The sequence below is a fragment of the Orycteropus afer genome, unplaced genomic scaffold (genome assembly GCF_000298275.1).
Source record: "Orycteropus afer afer isolate SDZICR_OR568_19922 unplaced genomic scaffold, OryAfe1.0 scaffold00224, whole genome shotgun sequence".
NCBI lineage: Eukaryota > Metazoa > Chordata > Mammalia > Tubulidentata > Orycteropodidae > Orycteropus > Orycteropus afer.
The window spans coordinates 5,055,225-5,064,797 of NW_006921811.1; the positions used below are offsets into that span (position 1 = coordinate 5,055,225).

Genomic DNA, 9,573 nt, shown 5'->3' on the forward strand with positions numbered 1-9,573 from the left:
ACAATTCAAAGGCATCAACTCTTCTTCTGTCTTCCCTATTCAGCTGCTTCATAAGGTTGTTGGAAACATAACCTAAAACAACGTAACTCCTGCTCAATCCGTGTTGGCCAGACATGCTTTCTGTCCAGCCATCCCTTGCGTCTTGCCAAGTCTCATCGGGCTCCAGCTGTAATGTTCTGTCTCCTGCGAGCACCTTCCCTTGCCCTTCCCACCTTTCCATCCTTTAGGCTGCACCCTGTGGCATTGGCTTAACTCCTCCAGAGCGCCGGCCCTGGGAGGCTGCCCTCCCCATCCAACCCTCTACTGCCCCCAGGTAAGGCCTTCCTTCAGAAGTCAGACAGCCTGGGTTTGAATGCCAGCCTTGCTCTTTATTAGCTTGTGGGATGCTGGGCAAGTTAGTGAAAGCACTCAGGGCCACAGTTTCCCATGCTAAGGGGATGATGCATGCTTGAACCACTTGCCAGTAGTTACTTCCTGCTCATGGCACCCCGTGTGTCAGGGCAGAGCTGAGCTCCATGGAGTCCTCGGTGGCTGATTTCTCAGAAGCAGACCACCAGGGCCTTTCTTCCGACGTGTCCCTGGGGGGCTTGGACCTCCATGAACTGGGATTACTATTGTTGTTTGTTAGGTGCCATCAAGTCATTTCTGACTCACAGGGACACTATATGCAACAGAAGGAACCACTGCCTGGGCCTAGGCCATCTTCCAAATAATCACTGCTGTGTTTGAACCCATTGTTGCAGCCACTGTGTCAGGCCACCTTGAGATGAACACTTTTTCTCAGACCTTCTACTTTACCAAGCACAATGGCCTTCTCCAGGGACTGGACCCTCCTGATAACATGTCTTACGTACGTGAGATGAAGTCTCTCCATCCTCACTGCTAAGGAGCATTCAGGCTGTATTTCTTCCAGGACAGATTTGTTCATTCTTCTGGCTCAAAACCAAAAACCAAATTCACTACCATCGAGTTGATTCCAACTCCTAGTGACCCCCACTGGGTTTCCAAGACTGTAAATCTTTACAGAAATAGATTGTTCCATCTTCCTTCCATGGAACCACTGAGGGTTTGAACCACCAACCTTCTGGTTAGTGATCAAATGCCTTAAAAAAAAAAAATCGAAAAACTCACTGCCATTGAGTCAGATCCAACTCAGAGTGACCTCTCCTTGGGTTTCCGAGGTGATATCACTATGGAAGTAGGTTGTCCAACCTTCCTTCTGAGGAGTGGCCAGTGGGTTTTAACTGACAGCCTTCTGCTTAGCAGTCAAATGCCTTAGGCACTATGCTACCAGAGCTCCTATACGTCACTACTGTATATTCAATATTCTTTGCCAGTGCCATAATTCAAAGACATTAATTCTTCTGTCTCCCTTATTCACTGTCTAGTTTTCACACACATATGAGGTGATTAATAATACCATTACTTGGTCAGACACACCCTAGTCCTCAAAGTGACATCTTTACTCTTCAACACTTTAAGGAGGTCTTTGTAGCAGAGTTGCCTAAGGCAATGCATCGTTTGATTTCTTGACTGTGCTTCCATGGGTGTTGATTGTGGTAGAATGAACTCCTGCACAATTTCAGTCTTTTCTCCGTTTTTCATGCTGTGAGGATTTTTTTTTTCTTTATGTTGAGGTGTAGTCCATACTGAAGACTGTAGTCTTTGATCTTCATCAGTAAGTGGTTCCATTTCTCCGCTTTCAGCAAGCAAGGTTGTGTCATCTGCATAGCGTGGGTCATTAATGAATCTTCCTTCAATCTGATGCTATGTTTTTCTTCATCTAGTCCAGTTTCTCAGATTTTTGCTCATCAAATAAGTATAATGAAAAGATACAACCCTGACATAGACCTTTCCTGATTTCAAACCATTCAGTGTCCCCTTGTTCTATTTGAACTGTCTCCTGGTCTACGTATGTGTTCCTTGTGAGCAAATTAACTGTTCTGGAATTCCACTTCTTTGCAATGTCAGCAATAATTTGTTATGATCCACACAATCCAATGCCTTTGCATCGTCAATAAAACACAGGTAATATCTTTCTGGTATTCTCTACCTTCAGCCAAAATCCATGTGATAGCAGGAGTGATATCCCTTGTTCCACATCCTCTCCTGACTCCAACTTGAGTTTCTAGCAGTTCCCTGTTGATATAATGCTGCAATTTTTAAATTATCTTCAGCAAAATTTTGTTTGCATATGATATTAATGATATTTTCCGATAATTTCTGCATTCTATTGGATCACCTTTCTTCGGAAGGGGCACAAATATGGACCTCTTCCCACCACTTGGCCAGGTAGCTGTCTTCCAGATTTCTGGGCATAGATGAGTAAGTGTCTCCAGCGCTGCATCCACTTGTTGAAACATCTCAGTGGGTATGCCATCAATTCCTGGAGCCATGTTTTCCACCACTGCCTGCAGTGCAGCTTGGTGTCTTCCTTCATTGCCATTGGTTCTTGATCATATACTGTGTCCTACAACTCCTTTCTGTACCATGACTCTCTCTTCCTCCCATCTTCTTTTGAAGTGCCTGGGGACTAGATGAAGGAGGTGTGGTGCCATAGTGGGTAGGGCAGTTAACCAGAAGGTCAGTGGTTCAAACCCACCAGCTGCTCTGCAGTAGGAAGATGAGGCAATTTACTTCCATAAAGATTTATAGCCTTGGAAACCCAGTGGAGGTCTCTATGAGTTGGAATTGACTCAATGGAAGTGGGTTTGGTTTGGGGACTAGGTGAGATACTTAAGGTAGTGACTGATCTTCTCAGTGCCTGGCTTGCAATAAAAGTGCTCAATACCCCTTAGCTTCCATTCCTGCTGTATAACTTCCCCTTTGTTCCCTTGTGCCCTGTGTCTTGTTTGGGTTTCTCCAGAAGCAGGCTCTAAGACAAGGATTTGAGCACAGGGAACTGGGGAGGTGAGTGGGTAGGAGAGTCAGGGCAAGTAAAAAAGGCAGCTATTCAAAGTGTTTGATCAAGTTAGTTACCCCCACGGATGACTGAGCAAACACTGGGACCCACTGTAAAACATCCATCTCACATTGATGGACCCGGGGTACTTAGAGCCCCACTCCACCAGTCACTGGCTAAGGGTTGCTCTTGGGACATTAGTTCCCTGGCATTGCTGGCCCTGCTTTGTGGGCAGCAAAATGGGCTGTACTCAAGAGTCCTCAGGCAGAGAAACACAGAGCTGTCAAATGGAGAATGGAAGTGGCGCGTGTGTGTGTTCAAGTGGGGGGTAACGAAGGGATTGAGCAGCACAGACAGGGTCTGCAACACTCTTGTACACACTCATGGGTGCCTTTGTTTGTTTCCTTCCTGGGTCATGACCTGCTGGGGATGATGGACCTACTTCTTCCATGTAGCTCTTCTCCATCACCGAGTGCATGATCAGTGTGGTTGCTGTTGCATGTAGTTACCATGTAGTTCATTCCAACTCATATGACTCCACATGTGCAGAGCAGAACTCCTCCATTTTCAGGGCTGTGACCTTTGGGAAGCCGGTCACCAGGCCCTCCCTCCGAGATGCCTCCGGCTGGGTTTGAAGCACCAACCCTTTGGCTAGTAGTCGAGCACTTAACTGTCTGTGTCACCCAGGGACTCCACATGGTTGATACCTAGTGTAAATATCTGGGGAACAAAGGAATCTGGTCCTTCTTTTCCCAGATGTGGAGAGGTGGCAGCTGGCCATATCTGTGCTTCTAGCGAGTTTCCAGGACAGGGCCTTGATCTGAGCCCAGACGCACTGACCTTTTTGTGTGACCTTGGCCTGAATGTTCTCCCCTCTGGCTGTCGCTCAGGTCTGCATTGTGCAGAAGCGAGACACGAAGAAAATGTACGCGATGAAGTACATGAACAAGCAGAAGTGCATCGAGCGGGACGAGGTCCGCAATGTCTTCCGCGAGCTCCAGATCATGCAGGGCCTGGACCATCCTTTCTTAGTCAACCTGTGGTGAGCGATTCTGCTGGGGTGGGGGGTGCACCTGCGAATTCTGCATGTCGGAGCAAAATGCACACTGGGCTCCCCCGAAGGACCCTCCCAGTCCCGAAGAGTAGCTGTTGTTGTTGTTAGGTGCCATTGAGTCAGCTCCGACTCAAAGCGACGCCATGTCCAACAGAACAAAACACTGCCCGGTCCTGCACCAGCCTCACAATCCTTGCTACACCTGAGCCCATCATTGCAGCCACTATGTCAATCCATCTCCTCACAGAGGAAGGAATGGCATATGCTGAACTCAAATACTCTTAAATATTTTGTGGAGTACAGTGTCTGATGGACTCTTTAAAGCACATGCTTTATTGCCTTTTAGTTGAACTCTCTGAATGGTTACTCTCAGTTCATTCGTTCATTCATTCATTCATTCAAACACATGCACATTGAGCCTACTAGTGGTGCTAGGCCAGGTGGCCATACCAGGAAATTCACACACATCAGTCTTGCCCCTCAAGAAGCTCAAGTCTTGTGCAGGTAACCTTTCTCTCATGTTTATCCCGCACTTGGATCTCTGGTGGTGTAGTGGTTAAAGTTTTTGGCTGCTAACCAAAAGGTTGGTGGTTTGAACCCCCCACCTGCTCTATGGGAGAGAGATGAGTCAGTCTGCTTCCGTAAAGATTTACAGCCTTAGAAACCCTCTGGGGGTAGTTCTGCTCTGTCTGATTGGGTTGCTATGCACTGGAATCAACTCAATGGCAGTGATATCAGATGTTCCAAAGATTACTTTTTTAAAATGCTGTTCTTGTTGTTAGGTGCCATCGAGTTGGCTCTGACTCATAGCGACCCTACGTACAACAGAATGAAATGCCACCCAGTACTGCCCCATCCTCATGATTGTTGTTTGAGCTCATCATTTCAGCCACTGTGTCGGTCTGTCTCATTGAGGATCTTCCCTTTTTTACTGACTTTCTATGTCACCAAGCATGATGCCCCTCTCCAGGGTCCCTCCTAATAACATGTCCTGTGTAAGCAACATGAAGTCTTCATCATCCTTGCTTCTAAGGAGACTTTCTGTCATAGGGCGGTTTTGGTTTTTTGTTTACAGAAATGTTGTGCAGAAAGTGGAAACTTCCTGTTTGCCTCTTCTCCGTGTCGCATTGTCTCTCCTCTTGCTAATGGCTTGGCTTCCCGTGGTGTGCTTGTTACAGTTGATGAATCAGTATTGATACATCATTATTAACTCAAGTCCCTGGTTTACATTAGAGTTCCCTCTGTGTTCTGCACGCCTATTGTTTTCACAAATGCATAATGTCATGTGTCCACCAAGACAACATCATACAACATTGTTTCATTGCCCTAAAAATGCCCTTTCTCCCTCCTTCCACAAAAGTCCAGCTCAGGAAACATTTGCCTGGTGCCTCCAATGTGTCTGATACTGTGTTAGACTTGGGAGAAGTGATGAAGAAAGAAACAGCCCTTGTTTTCCAGCCTCGACCAAGAAGGATAGATAAGTAAACCCATCGTTTGGGTTCATTGAGGAGTAGGGATCTCCAGAAGGAAGTCAAGAGATGTTTCTGGAAGAAAATAGAGTAAAGGCCAGTGGTATGAGCAGTGTTGAGTTGGAATTTAGATCTGAGACCATCTCACTGTGGCCTCATATTGTCAGTTCTTACAGGGAAATGACCACTGACATGTACTGGGCATGTAGTACATGGTGGTGCAGATGATTGCTGTGCTCACTGTTAAAAGGTTGGTGGTTCAAGTTCACCCAGAGGTTCCTGGGAAGCAAGACCTAGAGATCTACTTGCTAGATATCAGCTGTGGAAAATCCTATGGAGTGCAGTTGGGGTTGTCATGAGTCAAAGTGAAACCAATGGCAACTAGCTTTTTTCTTGAACATCTTTAATCTTCCTCATCGCCTCATTAGTTTCCTGCTCTCATCATCCTCATTTTAGAGATAAAGCAGCTGAGGTGAGGTTTGAACCCAGGCCACCTGGCTTTGTGATTCACGCACCTAACCCCTCTAACACAGCTGCTCCTGATGGGCCTTTGGGCTGTCCTGCTTAGCCTGCCCAGCCCCAACCCCACCCCAGCTTAGAGCCCTCCTGCTGGCGTCCCTTTGCTGCCTCTCACCCCTGCCCTCTAGTGCAGTATAGAATTGCGTGTTAAGTTCCTAAGGATGCTGCCACTGTCTCCTAATTATGTGTCAGCTCTTTATGTCATTATATGGAGGGTGAACATCACAGCCTTGGACAGACTGCCTGGACCCCTTCTCATTGCTTTTTTTTTTTTTTTTGCTGACATTCTCTGTTACTGGCCCAGGCAAAGGCTGACATTGATTAGTTTTCATGACAGTTTTGCTATAAAGAATGAATGATGTGGGCTCCCTGGCTGTGAGGATCCAAATTGAGTTGTCAAATGTGTATTTACAGCTGTTCCAAAGAGGAGCTATTTTGCTCTCTTGCACTTAAGACAACCAGGGCAATGAGCAAAGGGATGAAACACCACACCCTGAGAGTAACATGGATATTAACAGGGTCCCCAGTCAGCAGTGTGTGTTGGGGGGTGCAGGGAGGAGGAGGGGAGATGTGTGGGGCAATATCCCAGCACTCTGCTCTGACGTCTCACCTCCTGGGTTCTGATCCCAGCTCTGCATCTTGTAGGGTTATGAGGCTGAAGGGAGAGTTGATTTGCCTCTCTGTGCCTCACTTTCCTCATTTGTGAAATGAAAATGATGAGGATAACCGTGTCGAAGAATCAAATGGGGCCAAGTGTGCAAAGGACTCTGTAAAGGACACCACTATCCACGTTAGCCTTCACTTTGGCCCTCCCAGGCTGACCTCTGAGCTGTACAGCGTCTTGGAGTCAAGCTGCTTCACTTCCGCGTGTCGGACCCCTTGTTCTCGTGTTCTCCTCCAGCATTGCACGTGAGGATACGCTGCCTTTTAAAAGGCGTGTCTTCAGGATTCAGTATGGGTATTTCATTCTGCTTAAATGCTACTAGATGGTTGATTCTTGTTTTCCGCCTGAATTTCCAAAATCCATTTCTACTTACCTGATTGGCTATATTTATTAGACACACTGTTACAAGGTTTTGTTTCAAGTGTTAAAATGGGTTCCCCTTACTGCTGAATTAACTGGAAGATGAATGCCTAGCAAAACCCACTGCCATCGCCGATTCCAACTCACAGCAACCCTATAGGACAGGGTAGAACTGCTCACAGGGTTTCCAAGGCTGTAAATCTTTTAGGGGGGCAGACTGCCACATCTTTGTCCCATGGAGCAGGTGGTAGGTTTAAACTGCCAACCTTTTGGTTAGCAGGCGAGTGCTTAGCCAGTGTATCTCCAATGCTCCTGCAGGATGAGAACAGGTACCTGCAATCATTTTAAGCAGTTCTCTAATAAGAATGGAGCTCTGGTGACGTAGTGCCTAAGGCATTTGACTGCTAACCAGGAGGTTGGTGGTTCAAACCCACCAGCCACTCCAAGGAAGGAAGGAAGAAGAGTCAATCTACTTCTGTCAAGATTTACCACCTCGGAAACCCAAAGGGAGTCACTATGACTCAGAATCAATTCAATGGCAGTGAGTGTTTTTTTTTTATTCCCCCTAGAACCTTCCCTGAGGGTCCGTGGACCAAGGCAGTACACTTTAAACCAAGAAAGACAAAAAACCTGAATTCATTGCCATTAGGTCAGTTCTGACTCATAGTGACCCCCATTGCATTTTCAAGGTGGTAAATCTTTACGGAAGTAGATTGCCCATCTTCCTTCTGTGGAGTGGCTGGTGGGTTTGAACCATAAACCTTCTGGTTAGCAGTCAAATGCCTTACGCACTGTGCCACCAAGGCTCCAAACCAACAAGAACCACTTAATGGCTTTCTTTTCCTGTCAGCATTAAGACCTCTGATCAAAAGACTATGTGAAATCTATTTACAAACCCTGTATAATACTGAACGTCTCTGCCCTATATAAAAATAAAGTGGTGGGCAGAGAAGGTGGTAGGGGCGGGACAGAGATAGGAAGTCTCTCGGAAAACCTTTGACAAAAGACATGAACCTTTCCCATATGGTGGCCAGCTGCTTAGGAGCATTATTTCCGTGAAAATAATTATCTGGGGCCTCGACCACCGCTACAGCATCCTAAGGAGGATTTTAACATTCAGCCATGATCACCTGTCACCCGTTTCCCCCAGGGAACTGCATTGAGCTCAAGGGGCTGCGGGGCTGCTCAAGGAAAAGGAGAGGGCCGGGAGACAGCAGCAGCATGGCTAAACAAACTGCTGATTGAGGTGTGATACAGACAGACAGTTGACAGCCAGTGACGGGGGCAGTCCCAACAGCAGGAGGTCCGCTAGAGGCAGGGGTGCCAGTGGCCAACAGAAGTAGAGGAGGCTGGGAAAATTCTGGGAGGATAAAGGAGGGGAAAACTTTACGTGTCTGTAGGTGATGTGGTCCTGCAGCAAAGAGGAAGTCTTTGAGTCAGAGGGCACTGAAGAACAGGTGCACCTTAAAACGCACTGCCATTTACTCGATTCTGACCCACAGAGCCCCTAGAGGACAGAATGGAGCTGCCTCACAGGGTCTCCAAGGCTGTCAATCTTCACAGAAGCAAAGCCCAAACCACACCTACTGCCATGAAGTCAATTCTGACCCACAGCGCCCCTAGAGGACAGAGTGGAACTGCCCCACAGATTCCAAGACTATAAATCTTTTCAGAAGCAGACTGCCACATCTTGTACCTGTGGAGTGGCTGGTGGGTTTGAACTGCCGACCTCTTGGCTGGCAGCTGAACACTTTAACCACTGCACCACTGAGCCTCCTTGGCAGGACCTTGGGATCCTTTAAATAGAGGGTTTTGTCTTATGTAGGTATAACAGGTGTTGGGTGTCGTTTCTCGGAGTATATAAAAACAGGCAGGCTCTACTTGGCTAAAATCTACGTATTTGAGCTGTTTTTAAAACAACTCGGGGCCAGTGCACAGGGGCTGTCTCCGGCCTGGTTGTATAACAGCACAGTGGTTCAGTGCTGGTAGAATTCTTACCTTCCATGAGGGGATCCAGGTTCAGCTTCCGGCCAGTGCCCCTCATGGGCAGCCACCACCCGTCAGGGGAGGCTGGCGGGGTGCTAGGGTGCCAAACAGGCCTCAGCAGGGCTTCCAGAGTAAGACAGACTAGGAAGAAAGGCCAGGTGATCTGCTTCTGAGAAATCAGCCATTGGAAATCCCATGCATCCCAATGGCTCCATCTGAAAACGGTCATGGGAAGGGCACAGGATCAGGCCTTTCCTTCTTTTGTGCACTGGGTTGCAGTGAGTTGGGGCCTACTCAGTGGCAGTTTACAATAACCGTCTACCAAAGGGCAAAGTTGAGCCTGCCCTGCCTCTGCATCACGTACTGCAGAGCTAAGTCCCTCTGTGCCCCGGCCCCGGAACACACACCCTGCCTCACCTCCTAACACCCACGCTGCTACCGTCTTGGTATACTTCTGTTCCAGCAATACTGACGGACTGTGGTATGTGAACTTCATCTTGCTGCCTCCATCCCTTGAGGCCTTTGCACACGCTGTTCCTTCTGCCTGGAACATCATCTCCCTCTTGCTCATGATGCAAATGTCTGCTCATCCTTTCACAAGTACTCATTCATTAAATGG

General features: G+C 47.5%; 1 protein-coding gene across 1 annotated transcript in view; it reads left to right on the top strand.

Annotated features, from left to right (window-relative positions):
- The first annotated feature begins 3,798 nt into the window (after positions 1-3,798).
- STK32B (serine/threonine kinase 32B) overlaps positions 3,799-9,573 on the top strand; it is a 377,859-nt gene continuing 372,084 nt past the window's right edge. The window contains 1 exon segment of the mRNA XM_007948796.1: positions 3,799-3,944. Coding sequence (XP_007946987.1) covers positions 3,826-3,944 — 119 coding nt within the window. The 5' untranslated portion in view covers positions 3,799-3,825.